The sequence below is a fragment of the Furipterus horrens genome, unplaced genomic scaffold (genome assembly GCF_987537825.1).
Source record: "Furipterus horrens unplaced genomic scaffold, mFurHor1.1.pri manual_scaffold_5, whole genome shotgun sequence".
In the NCBI taxonomy this organism is placed as follows: domain Eukaryota; kingdom Metazoa; phylum Chordata; class Mammalia; order Chiroptera; family Furipteridae; genus Furipterus; species Furipterus horrens.
In genome coordinates, this window is record NW_028327175.1 from 198348469 (window position 1) to 198369630 (window position 21162).

Sequence of the window (21162 nt, forward strand, 5' to 3'; positions counted from 1 at the left end):
TATAAAAGTACAGCACATAGAATTATGTATAATATAGATGTGATAATGATAATAAATGACTATGTTATTGGTTTATGTACTTACTCTACTTTTAATTTTTTTAAGGATTTTATTTATTTATTTTTAGAGAGGGGAAGGGGGAGAGAGAGAGAGAGAGAGACAGAGGGAGAGAAACATCCATGTGTGGTTGCCTCTTGCACACCCCCAACTGGGTACCTGGCCTGCAACCCAGGCACGTGCCCTGACTGGGAAGCAAACAGGCGACCCTTTGGTTGGCAGGCTGGCGCTCCATCCACTGAGCCACGCCAGCCAGGGCTATACAATACTTTTTAATCATTATTTTAGAGTGTACCCTTTCTACTTGTAAAGAAAGTTTACTGTAAAACAGTCTGCCATGCTATGCTGGCAGCGACCCCACATATCCCGTGTTCATCACATCTCTTGATAGCATCGTTTTCTCTTGTCTTTATTTAATAATCTTGGGCAGTTTTGTCCAGGGACATGCTGTGCAGGCCTGCAGCCTAGGAGCTGCAGTCTCTCCCATGGAGTCTGGATGTGCGGCAGGCTAGACCGTCCAGGTGTGTGTGAGTGCACTGTGAGGTCTACACAGCGACGTTCCTTAAGGACAGCATTTCTCAGAACGTGTCCTCATCGTTACGTGGCACATGACTGTAATGGGCTTTGAATGGGACCTCCCTTTGCACCTAACACGGGATACAGAAGAAGAGGGGGACTTTCAAATTTGTTGAAACAGTAATGGGGTTAGGAAACACGTGTGTCATCCTTACTAGTTAGGAAGACAGAGAACAGAAGAGTAGAAAGAGGGAGAGAAAAGTTTGCTATTTCCGGGACATCTATACACCAGGCCTGTGCTAGGGGCACCGTGGGCAAAATTTTACTAACTTCATAGAGGAGAATGTGACATTCCCCTTTTAACAGACTAAATAGAGTCCAGAGTGGATACACTTGTTTCTTAGAGGCAAATACATCGCCCTTCAGCACAGACGCGACAGTTATAACTTCTGGAGATGAAGCCCGCCTGCGAGAACTGCCGGCCCCTTGAGTCCCGGGTCTCACTCCTCCGACGCGGGGCCCCAGCGTCCCGCCCCGACAGCCCGGGGAAAGGGCTCGGGGAAGGAGCACCTGACCAGCTCAGAAAAGGGGCGTCCCTTATCCTTTCTGGGTTAGTTGACATAAAACAACATAACTTCTCTCGTTTCCTATCAATCACTGAACCTAAAGTAATATTTCTAAAGGAGAATAGGCCAGCTTTGATTTCTAATTCCCGACCTATAGCTACAATATGATAGAACGTATAATTAATGGCCCAAATGCAAACTCATTTTACAAATGCCAAAACCACACTTAATTTTTTATTGACATAAACAATCATACAACATAATTTGGTGATATGAAATTAAAGGTTGCAAGTCTTAGATACCTGGTTTTCCAAGAACAATCAATTAGACAAAAAAAAAATCAATCAAGTACTTCTTCCGTATTCCTAAAACATAAGGTCTTTGTATAAATAAAACAGTACTTCAAACACATATACTATAGACACTGAGCTGTACTAGAAATCCTTAAAAATTTTAAACACAGAAATATATGTAAATTTTTTATAAAAATAAACAATATTGCAAACAAAGTGACTTAGGACGCAGCCGTGTTCGCCCGCAGAGTACAGTACTAGATTTATAATAACAAGTAGAGCTGAAACGAATGTGGAGGTCACTTTACGTGAGGAGGAGGAGGAGGAGCCTCCAATGACATTAAATACTTGCTCTGCACATTTGGGTTCAGGCTCGGTAATAAATACGGAATAAATATCTGCAGCGCGCGGCGCATGCGGAGCACTTATCTTTCTCCGTTTGAAAGCCTGTCTTCAGAGTCGTAACGTCTCAGAGGCCGCCCGGGGCGCGGGCAGCTGGGACTCTGCAGCAAGTCCATCAGCAAAGCGACCTTATTATCTATGTGCTCCTGGAGTTTATAGATCCGCTGGTCAATGTAGTCTATAAGTTTCTTTTCCATCAGTTCCATATTTTTAGAAAGAATCTTTTCCAGGTAGGCGCAAACACGTTGCTCACCCGTTCTAAAAATAAATTTAAAAACAATATAACAATTATCTCTAATACTGAAACAAAAACCACCAAACTATACAACAAGCAGCTAATATACAGCTTTAGGTTTTACATTTACACCCATCATCGCTTCTGAGTTAATTTTGGTACGAGGCATGCGGTTTCGATCAGGGCTCCTTCTCACCCACTGGGTATCCAGTTTCTCCAACACCATGTGTCACAGACTGTCCTAGCCTCGCTGAATTGCTGTCGCCCTTTGTCAGACATCGGCTGAGCATATTTGCCTGGTTCTTTCCACCTTCTAGTCTTTGAATATTTGCTGCGAGCTGTGCAGAGCGTTTTCTCTGTAAAAGGGGACCTGTGAACGAGGGGAGCATTCCCTCTCAGCAGGACCCAGAAGCAGTTCTTAAATCTGACTAGTTTTCTTCTTTTTCTTTTCTTTATTTTTGCTTTTTTGGCTTTTGGGGGGTTTATTTTTGCCCTATACATATCGACTAGTTAACACTGAGGCAGACTACCGACAATGAAAGACTAATGTTGTCTTTCTATATCTTTACTGAATATGAACCACATTTCTTCCAGTACCTCCTCAAATGTCAATGCACTTGAAGAACTTAAGAAAATCTCAACCAATACAACCATCTCATTTTACATGTGAAAAAAATCTAAGCCAAAAGATTTAAACAGTGAGGCAAAATAGTTAAGCCAGGACTACGACTACAGTGCTGAATTCCAGTTTGGTGCATACTCTGACACATTACATACCATGTAAAGCATAAGGGAACACAGGAAATCTTAGACATCCCTCAACCAAACCAGGACCACCAAAAACTGCAGTTATGAGATCGGGGGATAAGAGCCTGTACGTCATAAACGATTAAAAGGTTAACAACATATTGATGACTCTGTGGTTCATGGGAACAGTGAGGCCGAATCTGTACTGATGATGCTTCCCACGGCTGCCCCCGGTCACGCAGGGGCCCCACCGCGCCCTGCCCGACGCCGGCACCTCTCCCCACGGCAGCCCCCGGTCACACGGGGGCCCCACGGCGCCCTGCCCGACGCCGGCACCCCTCCCCACGGCTGCCCCCGGTCACACGGAGGCCCCACCGCGCCCTGCCCGACGCCGGCACCCCTCCCCACGGCGGCCCCCGGTCACACGGGGGCCCCACCGCGCCCTGCCCGACGCCGGCACCCCTCCCCACGGCGGCCCCCGGTCACACGGGGGCCCCACCGCGCCCTGCCCGACGCCGGCACCCCTCCCCACGGCCGCCCCCGGTCACACGGGGGCCCCACCGCGCCCTGCCCGACGCCGGCACCCCTCCCCACGGCCGCCCCCGGTCACACGGGGGCCCCACCGCGCCCTGCCCGACGCCGGCACCCCTCCCCACGGCCGCCCCCGGTCACACGGGGGCCCCGCCGCGCCCTGCCCGACGCCGGCACCCCTTTCCACGGCTGCCCCCGGTCACACAGGGGGCCCACTGCGCCCTGCCCGACGCCGGCACCCCTCCCCACGGCTGCCCCCGGTCACACAGGGGCCCCACTGCGCCCTGCCCGACGCCGGCACCCCTCCCCACGGCTGCCCCCGGTCACACAGGGGGCCCACTGCGCCCTGCCCGACGCCGGCACCCCTTCCCACGGCTTTTACCGCTGGGACCGTTCCCAGCCGGTGGTTACTGACATGAGCACGTTTGCCCAGCGGGCGCTTCCGCCCACCCAGGCTAAGCCCCACGTGTGTGTGAAATACTCACGCGGCGCCGGCGACGCCCTCCCTGGGCTGGGGGACGCTTCCCGGCCGCGCGGGGCTCTGTCCCACGCGGAGCCCGTTCGCCTGGCCACACAGACTCTGGAGAAGAGGCAGCAGCTCCGAGGGCGCGACACTGGAGCTGTCGCCTCTCTTTGGTGAGAAGGGGCACACGGCATTCCTGAGGCCCCTCCCAGGAAGGGAATGGTTCCGTGGCCCAGCGGGGCTCTCCCCGCGGTCTGTGAGGTCTCCTCCGCCGGCTGGCTCTGTGCTTCCGTCAACGCGAGCTTCTGGGTCCTCAGCCCCGTTCCCGGGAGTCAGTCTGGTTCTGCACGGGGACGGAGTGGACGGGGCCCTGTCCAAGGCTCCCGAAGTAGACGACGACCACAGGTCAATCACCCGCTTGCACGCAGGACTTCCCAGAACCGCACGAAGCTGCTCCGCGGGGGGCGCGCCGTTCTAGGCAGAGTAAGTACACGCACGTTACCGATGCTGTTACTGACCCTGACCGCTGGCGTGGGAGTAACTTAGGATCACGCAATGTGAGGTCTTTCATTTGATCTCCAAACGTCCCCATGAAATGTGATACCAACTCTCTAATATTGAGTTGACGAGGCCAAGGTGAAAGGGAACTTGGCCAAGGTCACACACCCGGTGACGGGCTAGAACCAGGCCACCTAACTCGAGTCACGGCTTTTAATCATTTGACTGTAGTTTTTCCTAAAGAAAATGTTACAATAAATATTAACATACGTAGTAAAATTGCGTTAGCATAGTTCAATATTTCCACTGCAAAAACCGTCTTGATTTATGGCGGTAAAATGTAGTACTTTCAATTTAGTCACAATAGTTGGTGTTTTTCATAGCATTAAACATTACCTGTCAACTTCACATGTAGTAAGCCAACTAAGGACACCTTTGGGAACTACTTTTTCATGGAGGAAACACCGAATAGTTAAATAATTAAAAGTTTCATGTTCTATGGGTAAATGTGTGACATTCCAATGACTAAAATGAGCTACCTTTGGGCTATGTCTGCATTAGTAATTTGTAGGATAATAGATTATGAATATATTTTCTTTGGGAAAACAGGGCCCTCATTCAATGACATTAAATCACAACTATATGCTAGGCACTTTGATATAGATTCCTATTCAACTTTTCTAAATTGCTAAAGCCAAAACAAAGCCTGCAGATTTGAACTCCAAATGCAGGAAAGGCAATCAATGAAACCTCAGGAAAACAAGCAACCCCAGGCCCAGGGAAGCAGGGAGCGGGCTGGGACTGCTAAGCCAGCTTCCTGGGTCCCTGCGCCCCCCTTCGGGACAGGCCCTGCCCACACTGACAGAGGAAGGTTCTCAGCTGTGTGTGTGGTTCCACCCCCCACCCCCCTCACCGCAGCAGTGGTTCTGGTCAGGAAACATCCTCGTTTTATGCTCAGATAGTTAAATGACTGACATGACATTTTCCAGGGAGACATTCCACAGACTGCTGGTTTGTTGAACAATAAACAACCCTAGAGAACCAGGTGTGTCCTGTAAGGATCATTCCATAAATAGAGCCTGCCCACTAGGAAGAAGTCTTTTATTAGCATGTTTAACAGAAGATTTAATGGGGTCACCTTCTTTCTTTTCCAGGGTGTTCCCCAAACGTCCCCCTATAGAATGATTTAGCATGTGTGTGGGGAGAGCAGGTTACAGCCCATGTACTGGGTGAGAGAACTGGTATTTGTTTCTATATGCAAAGAAAACTCTAGAAGGAATCACATTAAGATGGGGAATAAGAGGACAGGAAGCACTTAGAAAATTTACTGAGCTAACAAGGAACAGACTGACAGTGACCAGAGGGCAGGTGGGGGAGAGGGGAAGGGGGAACAGCAGGGGAAGGGTCTAGCCGAGGAACTAGTGTAAATGACCCATAGACCTGGACAACAGGGGGGGACTGACTGTGGGAGGGGGGAGGGGGCGGGGCAGGGGAGAGCAAGGGGGAAAAGATGGGGCAAATGTAATAGAACAATAAAAAATTGGGGGAACAAAAGGAAAATTTACTCTGTCCTTCTGAATTGACTGAAATTCCTGGCAAAGAAACCATTTAATGTTAGGAATTAAATTTAAAAAACTCAAACATTAAAAGCATGGAAAAAATAATCTACTATTCATTTTATTCTTTTTTCCAATGTCAAGTTTTCAAAACATAAGTTGTTGCTTGTATTCAGTAAGTCAGTGCATGGACTGATTTTAATTCAGGAACCCCTCTAAGGCTTCCAAAATCTCCCCAAAAAATAATTCCTTCTGGTTTTCACACTTTCAGTCTCCACCTCCACTGGACCCTTCCGCTTGAGCTCAGCGGTCGCGTCCTCGGGCCCCCCCCGTGTCCGCCATCACAGCCTGGCGTCCTGCTCCCCTGCCCCGTGCCAGACCCCCGGGAGCGCTCGCCGGCGTGGGAGACACTGGCAGCCACGCTCCTCCTTGTAGCCCCACTACGCACGGCCCCCTCTTCTCTGCGGGCTCACCCTACACACAGCGGGGACTGCTGTTTCCTGACGATGCAGTTCAAACCCTGCAAACTTAAAAACAGCCGCAAAGCCTGCTCTGACCCAGCCCCGGTCTACGTTACACTCCCCGTCACGTCTCTGTTCGAAAGAAATGCACTTCTGTTTACTTCCAAGCTCATCTGTTCCTTTCGGCATTGAAGACTTAATCCTCACTGTTTTCTGTCTGTGACGCTGCATCCCTCCTAATGCACGTGCCTGACCCAAGCCTTCTTCTTTAGAGGCCTAGGAACGTAAGACCACAAGGCCCTTCAAGACAAGACACAGGAAATTGCCCTTCCATCTGCTGAAGAGCTCACGAGCGCCCGGGAAGGGGCGTCACAGACACTTGCTGAGTGGGTGGGGGCCTAAGTTTATGAAGAGTTGTGAGGATCTTTAACAAAAATAGTTTGTAAGATGTTAGGTGTTCAAAATGTGATGGTTTTGTGGGGAACCGCTCCTTGTGGTTTTGGGAATTGTAGCCCCAGCCGTGAGCCAGGCTGCCCCCTCCCGCCCGGGGAAGCCTTTAAGTCTCAACAGAAAGCCGGAAAGTGGGGCAGACAAGACCGAAGGCCGCTCAGGGGGTTCCCGTGGGAACTGGGTTGAAAGAATGCTTATTGTGCCTTAGAGCTTGCCCTGCTTTTCTTATCTCTGAGCTACCTGTAAACAGTCTCTGGCAAGGAATGTACGAAGCTTTGCACCTAATGCCAGTGTGGCCTCAAGATTTAGCAGAGCCTGACACAGACTGGTCACTGTGCCCTCTATATTGGTATCTGTAATCAGTAACTGTCAGCTATAACCCAAGTGCCTAAAAGCTATTGGTGATTTATGAACTTTGACCCCGTGTCTCCCATGCACACCCTTCTCAATGAAAAGCATGAGGGACGGAGGTCTTGCGCTTTCTCCACTAGAGGGAACAGCCGCCTCCTTTCCCCCAGACAAAATACAGCGTCCTGGATAAGTCTGTTCCGCCACGGTCGTCAAACCTCTGCTGGACAGAGCAGTTTCCCACCGAGCCGGGGCGTTAGAGGCAGCTCTGCCTCATCTGACGCCCAAACAGGGACAGCTCAGCCTCATCTGGCGCCGCAACGTGGGACAGACCAGCCTCATCTGATGCCCAACGTGGGGCAGATCAGTCTCATCTGATGCCCAACGTGGGACAGACCAGCCTCAATTTTTACTAAAGGAAATAGATATCAGGCAAATCAGCAATAAAAGGTCAAAGGAAAAAATTTAAGTCAGTATATATTATAAAGAGCCATAAATTTTGAAATTTTTTGGTAGCTAGGAAAAGAAATTCCTTTCTACTCACCTGCTGCTGGAATCTAACCATGCTCATCAGCTGCTGAGCCCCAGGGGACAGCTTTGCCCCCAGGGACCCCATGATGGCTTGGACCCTCTCGAGGTCTATCCTCGCTCCTCCGGCAGGAGGGCGTGAAGAATTTGCTGAAGCCGGTCTCACATGTACCACGACTTTACTGACGAACACACACTGCTTTTCACCAAAGGAGAGCAACTATTATAAAACAAAAACGTTACAGGAAATAATAATAAACAGTAATCACTATTTAAAGTCACTTATTTTTTTGTACAAACTAGCAATAGTGAAGTACTTGGGAAAGCAATATAAACGTTAAATCCATTTTCATTTTAAAGTTTTCCCTAAAATTGTAAAGGCCAGCACTTCTCATTTATTATGAGGATCAGAAGAACTATTTGTGTAAAAGAATGTCACTTTCAAACGGGAACAATATAGAATATGCAAAAGGGGCTAACATAAAGTTTCATTTTCTTCATGTAAGGAATAAAAATAAACTATATCAAATGATAACACACCACAGGTACCTATAATTTAACACAAAATAAGGCTATTCATAATGTATTCAATACATTGCAAAGCATGTATTAAAATCCTAAATATAAGTCACTCTTTAGGATATAGGATTTTACGTGAAACTCAGGATGGTCTAACAGTACCTGCTGGTGCACAGGTGAAAAAGATGAGGTCAAGGGTGATTTTCTAATTTGTCAAAGGGTTACCCACTGAGCAGAGGTCAAGCTCGGAACTTAGCTCTTCCGGCTTCTCGAGCAGTGTTCCAATGTGCGTCAGGAACTTATTTTCAACTTTCATTTCCTACTGCCCCAGAACCAGCTTTAGCAGATTTAGAATTTCCCTAAGTGAAATGACTCTGCGCTCCCATGTACTTTCACAGAACGGTTACAAAACTCTTAGTACTTTCAGAGACACATACAGAACCAACTGTATGTAACATGAAGACATAGGTCAAACCATATCCATGACCCAAAAACTCTGAGTATGATACCAAAGAGGTGACTGTCCTCAATAATTAAGGACCCTCCCCATTAAATTTATACTCCTAGCTCTCAACCTCCCTGCTATCCCGTTTCTGCTTTTTAACCTCCATATCTTTCCTTCCCACTGAATACTGTCCATATTTTACTCTTGAGTCGCCTGTTGTCTGTCTCTCCCACTAAGCGACATGAGTTTATCATGTGCCCTGTTTATTATGTGGCTGCTAACTACTATGTGCTGCTACAATATCTGTTGTCAGTAGGCATTCAAATGTCTTTTGAATGAATATTTCATGTTAAATGAATGAGTCACTTTATTTAAATAAATTTGGAAGCTATGACTATATTCTCTCTAAAACAATATCTTGGCATAATCAGTTCTGCAAATCTACTACCTGCCTGCTTTTACTGAGATATATTAGAGTTCACAGTTTAGTCCAGGAGGATATTCACAGAGTTGTGTAACCATCACCACAATTTCAGGACATCACCCCGAAGGCAGCCCTACACCACTGGCATTCACTCCCCACTCCCCCAAGCCCCTGACTCCCACCCCCCAGCCCTTGAAAACAGCTCACTGACTTTCAGTGTCTACGGATTTGCATATTCTGGCCGTTTCGTATATAAATGGAATCATACAACATGTGGTCCTTTGTGACCGGCTTATTTTATTTCCAAGGCCCAGCCATGTTTGTGGTACGCATCAGCGGTGCACTGCTTCTTCATGACTGAATACTTTTCCATTGTATGGGTATATCATGTTTTGTTTGCCCATTCGTTAGGCGATGGATATTTGGGCTGTGTCTACCTTTTGGCTATTAGAAACGACGATGCCATGAACAGTCATGTACACAGGAAGGGTTTATTTATTTATTTTTAGCATTCTTAATTTATCCTTGAGTTGGTTCCAAAGAGTTAAAGAGATCTGCCCATGGTCACTCAGCTAGTATGCAACCCAGCAGAATTAATATTCTGGGCTTATGACGGCCAGCTCCGGGCCCTTTCGCTAGGTGTCAGGCCCATCAGAAAACTTAACCTCTACATATTTTTTATAGTCAACACACCAGTCCAAATTCTTTTAACTTCTAGACACTCTTCTCTATAACTTGTCTAATTCCTTTACATTTTTTGTAACATAAGGGGCCAAGACTGCTTGTAGTTATCTTGACACTCAGTATAGTTTTTAATAAAGAGAACCAGGACAAAGTTGGACTATTACCATACCTATAGAAAATAAGTGCAAATTATACAAAAACATTTGTAGCTGTCAAATTAGTTAAAATTTAGTGATGACTTACCTTGATTTTACAGGCAAGAGTGGAGGGCTCCAACTTTAAATACTTTTTATAGAAAATAGTTTCATGTTCACTAAAAATAAAACAGAATTTAAATGATTTTTAATTTCATTACCACTTTTAATAGCTACATTTGAAAATGAACTGTTCCTAGAACATTACTCAAACCCTGAGACTCAGTTTGTCTGGCAGGGGACAAAGAGGTGTGTGTGTGTGGGGGGTGTCCCTTCCCAAGTGACTTGGTAACAAACACTGTTTCTGCTCTTTGCACTTTAGTGAGAAAAGTAAATGATACAATGTATATAAAACCATGTAGCACAGCGCATATACAAAAGCTCAGTGAACGTATCTGTTATTTCCAATACGCACAATATGTAAACTAGTCCATGTCTTGAGTTACGCTAAGGAGAGGTTAGGGCAGAATCTTTGTAAAAGAGGCTAAAGAACAAGTCAAATGGCAACAGGATGAATTATGGATTTAACAGGCTGACGTGGCACCGTCTTGGGCCTGGGCAACATGTCATGTCGTCCTTCCAACAAAACAGAACAGAACAGCGGTCAGGGCTGCAGACCGACTGCCAAGCCAACTTCCGGAAAACAGAGCGTGTGCGCTCGTGGGAAGCCGAGAGCGGCCGTGGGAGCCGCCCCGGGTGTGGTGCGCACAGGCCGGGTGACCCCCACAGGCCGGGTGACCCGCACAGGCCGAGTGATCCGCACAGGCCGGGTGATCCGCACAGGCCGGGTGACCCCCACAGGCCGAGTGACCCCCACAGGCCGGGTGACCCGCACAGGCCGGGTGACCCGCACAGGCCGAGTGACCCGCACAGGCCGAGTGACCCGCACAGGCCGGGTGACCCCCACAGGCCGAGTGACCCCCACAGGCCGGGTGACCCCCACAGGCCGGGTGACCGCACAGGCCGAGTGACCCGCACAGGCCGGGTGACCCCCACAGGCCGGGTGACCCCCACAGGCCGGGTGACCGCACAGGCCGAGTGACCCCCACAGGCCGAGTGACCCGCACAGGCCGGGTGACCCCCACAGGCCGAGTGACCCCCACAGGCCGGGTGACCCCCACAGGCCGAGTGACCCGCACAGGCCGAGTGACCGCACAGGCCGGGTGACCCGCACAGGCCGGGTGACCCCCACAGGCCGGGTGACCCCCACAGGCCGAGTGACCCGCACAGGCCGGGTGACCCCCACAGGCCGAGTGACCCCCACAGGCCGGGTGACCCCCACAGGCCGAGTGACCCGCACAGGCCGGGTGACCCCCACAGGCCGAGTGACCCCCACAGGCCGGGTGACCCGCACAGGCCGGGTGACCCCCACAGGCCGGGTGACGCGCACAGCCGTCCCGGCCCGTCCCTCTGTCGGCGCTCAGTGTCCCCATTCCTGACAACGGGGCTGACCCAGCCTGTCCTGAGATCCCCGAAGGTGTAACCGCCGTGCCATCTGGGACGTTTTACCTTCTGTCCCCAAGGCCCAGCACCAACGTCGGAGAACCAACCCACCCGCCCGGCACAAGCCCCGGGGAGGAAAACCAGGGCCGCGCGCGCGCGCGCGCACGGGCGGATCCCACGCACCTGTTCCCCGGCGCTTGGCCCGCGGCCCGGCCCCTGCTGGTTCCCCGGTACTCGTCCCCGAGGTAGACTTCCATGTTTCTGGCCGAACTTAACACGCCAACCGAGGCGATCTCCTCCCCGCCGTCGGGGTCACAGCGCAGGTGAAGGAAGCAGGGCTTTTCCCCTTGGCTGTTCGGGCCCCTTTGCAGAATCGCCGGGTCCTGGCTGAAAGCAGCACCGAGAACACATGGCACCGCGCTCTCAGCACGGCGGCCAACCCACTCCCCAGGCCGCGAGCGTTTCTTGTGTTCACTCGCATTCGCCTCGGGGGTCCCGCGCCTTCCCACGCACCCACCACACGCGCAGCACAGGGTCACCGAGAAACATCCATTCGGACACCACGGCTTCCCCCTGGCTTTCCCCTGATCATCGGCACCTTGCTCCACCCCCCGTAACCCTCATTTAACTGAAAGGTCCCCTGTTCCGTGCGTAAGCGTGGGAAGACAATGTGATAACAGACAGAATGTGTCTTTTCCAAAATTAAGAGGATGGAGGTTCTCAACTGTTGGACCTTTTTTTACGACCCTTTTGGTTGCCAGGACTGCGGGCGCTTCCTCTTTGCGAGGGAACAGAGGCGCACCCCGGTTGTCACAGGCGCCCTCAAGGGCTGAGCTGAGGGGCCTAAGGCGGGTGTGAGTCTCCAGGTCACCCGTCTGTCCCCAACCCCTGCGCCCGACAATCCCGCCGCGCAGTCGCCCCGCCCTCCTGCCCCCCGTGCCCCGCCCCCCGCCGGCTCGGCCCGGGCTCCCCGCACTGACCGCTCACCAGCTCCGCCCCCCGGTCCCGGGCCCAGACCCTCGCCCCTCACGGCCCTCGCGTCCCCTCCCGACGCCCCCAGCAGCGCGGCTGCCACGGAGCAGCCACCCCGTCCCCGCGGGCCAGCGCACCCCGCGGCAGGCGGCGCCAGCAGCTCCTCCCAGTCCGAGTCCCGGGCGCCGAGACCAGCTCCGGTGACGACGAGGAGGCTCTGGCCCAGGGCCCCGCATGTGGCATCCCAGGAAGAAGCCAGCGACGGGCGGCGGTCCAACCGCCCGTCCTCAGCCTCGGTCTCCATTCGGCCGCCTGCAGGCCCGGGCAGCCCCGGAACCTGTGTCCCGGAGCTGGAGTTTCCGCCCGGGCGGAGGGAGGTGGTAACGCCGAGCAACTTCCGGCTCGTCCTGCTTCCTACCTCCCCCGCGCCGCTCGCTCCCGTCCGGAGAGACCTAAGCACGGGAGCGACGCATGCGCGTGCGGCCGGATTCAGCAACGCGGCTGCAAACCTGCCGGGAGGCCCCGTCGGTGGCGCGTGCGCACTGAGCGCCTTGTCCGACCGCCGGAGCGGCGCGCAGGCGCGGCGCGGTGCGCACAGGAGCAGGTGGGCGTCTCGCCGTTGCCCGCAGAGAAAAGGCAGGTGTCGGGTGACGGTCGCCGGCGGTCCGGGAGGGCGGACCCAACAAGGAGAGTGTGTCACCGAGCAGGCGTGTTGTCGTCCCCCCACTCGACCCGAAGGACCTCCCCCAGACCCTCCGGAGTGGACGCGGCGCTTTCCCGACGGCGCCTGGAGCGCGCGGCGGCCCGGGCCCGGGCGCGGAGCCGGCGTTTTCTTGTTACTCGTCCTTCTCTGCGCGGGCGCGTGCCCCCCTCGGACGGGGGAGCGGTGGCGCTGGCGGTGTGTGGCTCTCAGGCGGGGGCCTGAACGGAGCCACAGGCGGCACCGGGGCGGCGGTGTCCGTGGAAGCTTTGGGGCGCGCCGAGTCCCCGCGCCGTCTCCGTCCTCGCTGACGGCGGCCGGGCCGGGGCGCAGGCGGGATGGAGCCCCGTGCCCTGGGGCCGGGAACGTGGCGGCCCGTAGTCGAAGGGCGGCCGCACCGCGGGACCTGCGCCCCTGGCCTCGGCACGAGCGAGCAGAACGGGGCCTGGGGTCTCCGGTGAAGCAGCCCCGAGCTGGGCCGGGAAGGGTCTTGGACAGGAGAGCAGATGGGACTTCGCAGATCCCCGCGGGGAGGCGCGTAAATGGTGATGCCACTTTGCCCCTTCCTCCCAACCTCACCTTAGTCCGGCCACCGTGTCCCCGCGTCTGCCTCCGATGGCCGTGTTCACGGACACCCCCGCAGCTCCCGATCTCTTCCGCCTGCAGTGGGTCTCACTGCTCCCGTGTCTCCCCCTGTGGGTGGACTGTATGAGGGCCCTCTGCCCAGGCTGGGAAAAACAGGCCCGTCTTTTCCTGCTGTGCGCCTCGCCCTGACATTTTACATTTCAGTGATCATCAGTAAAATAGCAAACCGCAGGAGGGTGGCCAGCCGCTGTCAGCTCGGCACTCAGGTACACCCGTGACGTCACACCACATTCGTGTTCTCACAGCTCTCTTAAAACCATCAAAAGCTCAAAATTGTGGCCGTTAGGCTGCCACGACAGCGTTTTATACGGCAGCGTTGTTACGGCAGGAGTCACAATGTTCAGTAAACAGCTCCTTGACTTTTGGCGGACGCGGTCGCGCAGGGAGCCCCGCGGTGTGGGCGTGTTGCATGCGGGCTGCGTGCCGGAGTTCCCGCAGCCCGTGTGTAAGGCAGCGCACGTACTACTCCTCTGCTTGTGGTTTTGAAAATATTTTGGGATTCTGTTTCAATGTACTCGATGTCCTTTGTCATCCTGTGTGTTTTATGTTTTACACTTAAATGTGTTACTCAGAAAAGGGTCCCTAAGCTTCCCACGACACACAAAAGGCTATATGGGTTCCTGTTCTTGTCCGTGTCCCCACCACCTGCCTCCGAGGAGGACACCGTCCAGGCACCTCTGGGCCCGCAGGGACTCGCTGATTGGTCACTGGCCGGTCAGGAAGTGGCAGAGCGGGGCCAAGTTTATAACACCGTTGGGGGAGGAAGGGACTGGATAGGGATTGGGCTTCCGCATGTATATTGCGGGGGTTGGGGGGCGGAGACACACTGTTCAGCCCATAACAGACCTTCCTATTGGCACTCAACCCCTTTGTCATTTGGAACAGAAAGTAGTTGGATAAAGGAACTCTTCTTCCATGGTTGCCCTGAGACTCACAATTCCCTTGCCCGGATATTGGTCTTGCAAGGTTAAGTAATTTACACGGGCCCTCTGCATCTAGCGGTAGGCAAAGGGAACTTCAGCATCTCCCCAGGTCCCCCTTCCTTTCCCGCATGGCCACTTCCCCACGTGTAAAGTTAGTAGCATGCTCTGCTTTGGACATGGTAGCCCAGAGTTTTGGTTTCCTGCTCGTTCCCACAAGGCTCGCCAAATGCTTTCGGAGGAGACATTTCCAGAGTAGTTTAGAGGAAAAAAAAAACCATAAGGGCTAACAAACCTGAAGTCTTAGTCTGCCTGTCACTTACACCTGTTCTGTACCTTTGGCCTCCAGGGAGGCATCAGTGCCAGCCACGTGTAGATTCCTGTGGGAACATGGCAGCTGCACGACCAGCCATTTACGAGCAATCTGAAAGGGGGACGTGTTCCCTTCCCCTCGTTCACAGGCAGGGCCATAACCAAAGGCATTCGCTGGGTAGTCTGCATACGTAGGGTGGAGCAGGCACCGGGCACTTCCTTGTGGAATCAACCTGGCCTTCGTCCTTTACTCTTATGTTAAGATTATAAATGACTTGGCATCATTGAATGTTTTTAAGTTTTTTTATTGAATCCTCACCCAAGGATGTTTTTTTCATTGCTTTTTAGAGCGAAAGGAGGGGAGAGAAACATTTCTGTGAGAGAGAAGCGCTGATTGATTGCTTCCCGTAAGAGCCTGCCTGGAATCTTACGCACCAGGACTGGGGACGGAACCCGCAACCTAGGTATGTGCCCTGTCTGGGAATCAAACCCCCAGCCTTTTGCTTAGGGGACGCCGCTCAGCCGACTGAGCCCCCCCAGCCGGGGAGGCATCGCTGAATCTTTAAACCTCTGCTCTTCCCCAGGAACGCAGACCTTAAAAGTCAAGAGGCCGGGATGAAAGCACAGGATGGCTCTGTCAAGAACACATGAGACGAGGTGAAATCCGACCAGTTCTGCTGGTAAAAATACACCGATCCCACTTCTAGACTCAGACAGTTTGTTACTCACGTATTCAGTGAAAGGGAAATTAGTCAAAGGTGACCAAAAATTGTCCTGCGCCCCACAACAGGTGATACCAAAACAAAAGGGGCCGCACGTTGTGAATATTTGGGTGCTGAGAAGCACCAGCAGACTGTAAGGAGGTACCCCAGGGCTGTGTCAGAAAGGGCTGAACAGAACTGAGACCTTTATCTCTGGGTTGTAACGCCCCTTCCCCTCCACTGGGGCGTCAGTACAGAGCAAAGCATGAAGGATTCTTTTTGTTTTTTTCTGCAGTCTTAACTATAAGAACCTATTTGAGCTCCTAGAGGTAAGATTCATGCAACTGTGGCCTCCCTGCAAAAAACAAAAACAAAAACCTGGGCCCCCAGGAATTTTTAAAAACTCAAGCTAGTCCTCATTCAGCCTCTGGCAATTCATTAATTACCATTTAGGTGTTCCTCCTCGGTTCTGGCTCCGGCACTGGCTTCTGCTCCTGGTAGGCTGACTTCTCCGTTTTCACTTGTCTTCACTTTTGAGGTGGCTGTTTACCCTGTGACTTCAGTTCTGTGGTTCGCCTAAGAAGTCTGGTTGACTTGCAGCGTTTCCAGCTTGCTGCTTGTTGAGGATGACAACTCGCAGGCTCTTCACATGTTGGGGTAGAAACTGGAAGTTTGGTGTTCGTTTTTATGCACTTTATGATTTCCGCTCTCAAAATAGACCATCTCAACTGACCTATTTCAGGCCCACTGGTTCTTCTGCCTACCAAGGTCTGCTGTTGAGCCCTTCTAGTGATTTTTTTTTCCAGTTAATTCCCATGTGGTTCTTCTTTTTTTTTTTCCTGCTACTTTGTATCTCTTTATTGATATTCTCTATTGGAGACATCATTCTCATACTTGACTCTTTTAGGCATGGCTTCCTTTAGACATATTTAAAATAGCTGATTTAAAGTCTTTGTCTAGTGGGGCCATTGTCTGGGGCTCTTTGGAGAAATTTTTTATTAATTGCTCCCCTTCCCCCATTTTGATGGGCCCTAGTGTCTTGTTTCTTTGCAAGTTTTACAGTCTTTGGCTGAAAACTGGACGTTTAAACTAACATAACATGGCAGCTCTGGAAATCAGTTTCTCCCCACTCTCCAAGGTTTGTTGTTCTTGCAGCTTGTTACAGTTGTTACTGTTTTGTAGTGACTTTTCTCAACTAATTCTGTAAAATCTGTACTTTTTGTTGTGTGTGGACACTGAAGTGTCTATTGATTAGCTTATTGGTCCGCGAATGGTTGGACAGAAATAATCTTAAATGCCTGGAACCAGTAATTCTCTCAGTCTTTCCCGAGGGGCTGTGTGTGCATGGTGGGTCATACCTTCAGCAGTCAGCCAGGAGGCTGAAAACTGTGCCTTTGCCTTTACTTCCTGCTTGGGAAAAGCCCCAAGGTCAACCAGACGTGATGCTTAAGGCCGTCTCCTGTCTTTCTTGAGCATGCTCACGGCCCTACACGTGTGCATGGCCTTCTAGATCCAGGCCTCTGTCGGGGCTTTTCACAATCTCCAGGGACAGCTAACTTACTGGCTTTTGCTTTAAGATTTTGGCTAATCTATCATTTGCCCCAAATGTTACTCACTTTTTCAAGCAGCCAGGAAGTTAAAACAATGGCCTGTAATTGTTTTTGTCAAGTCCCCTGAGGAGAAGCCTTTTGCACTGGGTAGACTCCTAATGAGGCCAAATGCAGATAGCTCTGCAGATGAGGTCTCCCAGGTAACCAGCAGGCAGGTCAAAATCGTGAAAGTTCTTTGGAAATGAGGCTTGCAAAGAGCTGGACCTTTATTCCCTCCCTCTGGTGGCCAGCGTGGAATCTGGGCTGGCCTTTTCAAGCCTCCGTGGAGCTGGAGAGTGGACGGTGGAGCAGCGTCCCAGGCCTGGCTGTGTGTGCTGGGTTCAGCTGTTGTTTCTGAGTGAGTGTCGCCTCAGGGGCTGTGAGCTTTAGTTAGTTTCCAGGGTCCATGAGAGTGATTCTGACAATTTCGCCCAATTTTTTATGGCTTTTATAGAGGAGAGAATTTTCAGAGTTCTTATGCCACCATTTTTGTTGACATCTGTGCTTCTCACGGCCTCAGCCGGGGTTGGGCCTGAGCAGCAAGGGATAACCTCTGTGGTCCAAATAATTCCCTTATGTAATTGGACCAGCTTTGTTGGGCGTGAGTGCCTCAAAAGTCATGGAGATCTAATTAGAACAGGTATTATATTCAAATTACCTTTTGAAATCTTTGTCTTAACCATAAAGTATGATAATATTCTGACGCCGGTGTATCTACATTGAATTCTGTTACATGGCTATAACTATGTATTACTTCATTGTGTGGCTAAAACATAGAGTCCAGTCAGTCTTTTGTGGTTGGACTTTGAGACCTATGAGTATTTCTAGGTATTAGTCCCTCCACATTACTGTCCTTTTATTTGATTATGAACGCAGATTTCCTTTTGATTAACAGTCTGCTCTGAAAAGGTCCCCGAGGGACGCAGACCCAGCTGAGACCGAGATGAAGTGATTTAAAATAGTCCGTGGGCGGTCGTGTCTCCGCGGGGCCTGGCACCTCCGAATGGGCGGGAATTGAGAACCCCGTGCGGAGAGCCGGTGCCCGGGGCGCGGATGTCACAGCCGGGCTGGGCCGTGCCCGGGGCTGGGCCGCGGGGTTGGGCGGCCGCTCTGGCGGGGCCTGCGCTCGGGAGCGGCCTCCGCGAGCCCCTTTCTTGGCTTTACCCCTGACGAGGATAAGGAGAACTGGCCCTCGCAGGTTAAAGGCTTGAGAAGTTCCCGACAAGGTGCTTGTATTCCCTACATCTACTTCAATTCAGACTTTTAACCTTTCGGTGTCCCTCCCGCTCCGAGGTCTCGACGGCACGCGTGCTCTGGCGGCAGGCCGGTCATTCCGTTCTGGCTCGCGCCTGCCCGGGGGGTTCGGTGACACAGGCTGCTGTTCCCGACAACGGCGGTTTCCGGGGCGATTCAGGGCTGCGGAGGGAAAAGGGCAGTTGGCAGTGGGAGAATTGAAAACTTATTTCCTAAAACACATCACAAAGTGGATTTGTATATTCTCACTATTGTTGAACATAGCATTTTGAAAAGGTTGTTCTCTTAATCATGCCCATAGCAGCTTTTTCCGTCTGCTGTATAGTAAGGGTTGATTCTTACTCTGAAAGTGAACCTATTTTAGGAGGCCCAGGTGTTTGGGAGGAAACCCATTGGCTCAGGTGCAGCCTGCCGGTTACTTAGAGCTGCGCGTCCCCGCCCAGGACGGGGTGGGGGAGGGGAGGGTTCCTCCCAGTCTCCGTCCTTCCCTCTGGATTTGCATGTTACCTCGCCTTCATCAGTAAGCCCTCGTGTGCCTCTGTTGGCCCAGCCCCCTGCCAGGCCCCACTTGGTAGGCTGATCGGTGCTTTACATGCATAAGACCGTGATCTGGGGTGCATTCTCCCTCCACTGGGGGGGGCATGCCACGTGGTGGTGTGGGGAGGGGAGCCACGTTCACCGCAGCCTGCACTTCCCTGCACAGGTAAAGATGAGACTTCTAAAGTCAGCTGCATCCTTCTGCCCCGCATCGGTGGTGGCATGCTGGTGGCTCTGCTCATGTTGTTCGGTGTTGTCATCTGTCTATACTCCAAAGTGGCCGCTGCATTGAGGTGAGTGACGTGGGTGAGAGGGACTAGGGGCCTTCCAGGGGACGCCTGGGGCCGCGCCCTGGCTGAGGTCAGGACCAGGGGCAGGCTTGAAAAGGCACACAGGCAGGTGAGTGCAGACTTTCAGCTTCTCCGCCTCCTGGCTGGGGGCTGTGAGCTCACAAGTGAGTGTCTCAGCCGGCAGCTCTGGGGGTCCCCGCCTTCTGCTGTCACCTGACCTCAGGGAGTTTGCCCTCCACTGGCTGGCGGACTCAGCACAGCGGCTGGGCCCTGCCGGTGTCCCAGGCCCTGCAGACGGAAGACTGCGGGCCAGGCTGCGTCCGTCCGCGCGTCTCCCCCTCAGGCTCACTCAGGGGAGCAGGCTGAATTGGTCTCCCCTTGCCTGAGCTGGGGGCTCTCCAGGCATTCCCTTCTCGTTGCCCACGGCCTTGGGGACAGTGCGGTGGGCCTGTAAGACTGTGGGGAGGCTGAGCTGGGTGAAGACCCTGGGGACACCTGAAAAGGAGTGTCATCAGACAAGACGTAATTAGGTTTGGGGGAGAGGATCCTTCAGACATGGGAGAGACAGCATACGAGGGTCTCTGACTTGCTGGCACAAATATCTTCATGAGCAAGACGTATATCTTTCGTAGTAGAATTCTTTTTTATTCAAGTATCTTGTTTATATTATGTACTATGTAATACACTTACATAACAGAAATAAATGTGCTCTTGAAGCTAATCTTCTGTGCCTCTGGTATTTTTGCTGTTGGTCGTTAGAAATGTACTTAACTCTGTGTGTCACCCGCTTTGGGACGTGGCAGCCAGCGTGTAACATTCCGTTCCAACACAAGGAGACGGGGGGTGGGAGGGTAGAAAATGGAGACCTGGAGCGCATCTCTAGCCCCAGAAGGGAAATAGGCGTTGATCTTAGAGTGTTTGCAGCTCCAGACCCAGCTGACCTTCCCAAGCTGGAGCAGTTCGTTCAGGCTCTGCCCTTCTGGGGCTTCATCCACTGTCAGCTCCCGGACGGCGGACGGTTACGCTCCATCGTCCCGAAGGGGAACCCCATGCACCCGGGAGGCAGAGAGGACAGCCATTTGGGACGTGTCTGTGGTTAGGTTACCTGATCTATGATGATGGGGTTGAGCTCAGTGGTGTCAGAGGACATTTGGAGAACCTGAGATTCCTCCTGTGGACGTCCTCCGGATCCTCAGAGTTCCTCCCCCTCCTCGGATTGGTTTTTAACACAGACTTTTGCTGACTCATCTGTCAATGTCTTTAACTGCTAATAGGAACCTTCGCTGAATATCAGAGCTCGGAATTCTTGGTCCCAGCAGTAGGCAGGGGGCCCACCCCTGTTGACCTCTGCTCTTTCCACTGGGCCTTCTGGGCGCCCCTCTGATCGCAGGCTCCCTGTCCATAAGCACAGTAAGCGCATCCTCTCGTTAACAGAACCTTGTGAGCGGCCATGTTGTACTGAATGTAAAGAGTTAACCAGTCACAGGTAGCTCCCAGTGAAAGGGGTGAGAAGGATGGGAACTGAGGAAGGAAACCCCTGCTGCCTCCAGGCTGACAGGGAGTTGGGAACTGAGCCGAGCTGTGGGAGTGGCACCTCCCGGCTGAGAGTCAGCTCCCCCAGCAGAGGGCTGGCTGGTGCGGGGTGGTCAGCGCTTAGTGAGGTGCAATCTGCCGGAAGGGCAGTGGGAGTGGAGCTGCTTCCCCAGAACAGTCCCAGGACACGTTTTAAGGGACAGATTCAAGGCCACATCTTCCCTGGAGCCTGCCTTGGGCCCTTCCAGCTGAATGACCGTCTGTGAGTTCCCGGGGCGCTTTCTCCCTCTCCTGGGGTCTCCTGGTTCCACCGCCTTGTCTTAGGGCTAATGTCAGCTTCGGTTTCCCC

At 52.5% G+C, this 21162-nt stretch overlaps 1 protein-coding gene and 1 long non-coding RNA gene across 4 annotated transcripts; one reads left to right on the forward strand and one right to left on the reverse strand.

Annotated features, from left to right (window-relative positions):
- Window positions 1-1725: 1725 nt before the first annotated feature.
- On the reverse strand, window positions 1726-12724 carry LOC150010752 (ATPase PAAT-like). The gene is made up of 6 exons (XM_090278724.1): window positions 12470-12724; window positions 11544-11747; window positions 9967-10036; window positions 7668-7871; window positions 3833-4284; window positions 1726-2092 (listed from the first exon to the last, which is right to left on the reverse strand). The coding sequence occupies exons 1-6, from the start codon at window positions 12634-12636 to the stop codon at window positions 1858-1860; spliced, it is 1332 nt and encodes a 443-aa protein (XP_090134850.1). The 5' UTR covers window positions 12637-12724; the 3' UTR covers window positions 1726-1857.
- On the forward strand, window positions 12433-19595 carry LOC150010753 (uncharacterized). Of its 3 annotated transcripts, none has more exons than XR_016511263.1 (4): window positions 12433-12920; window positions 15258-15373; window positions 15494-15589; window positions 19157-19595. It is a non-coding gene; the product is annotated as an uncharacterized LOC150010753 (long non-coding RNA). The 3 variants fall into 3 exon arrangements; XR_016511261.1 differs by having other exon boundaries at window positions 12434-12968; XR_016511262.1 differs by having other exon boundaries at window positions 12434-12936.
- The last annotated feature ends 1567 nt before the right edge of the window (window positions 19596-21162 follow it).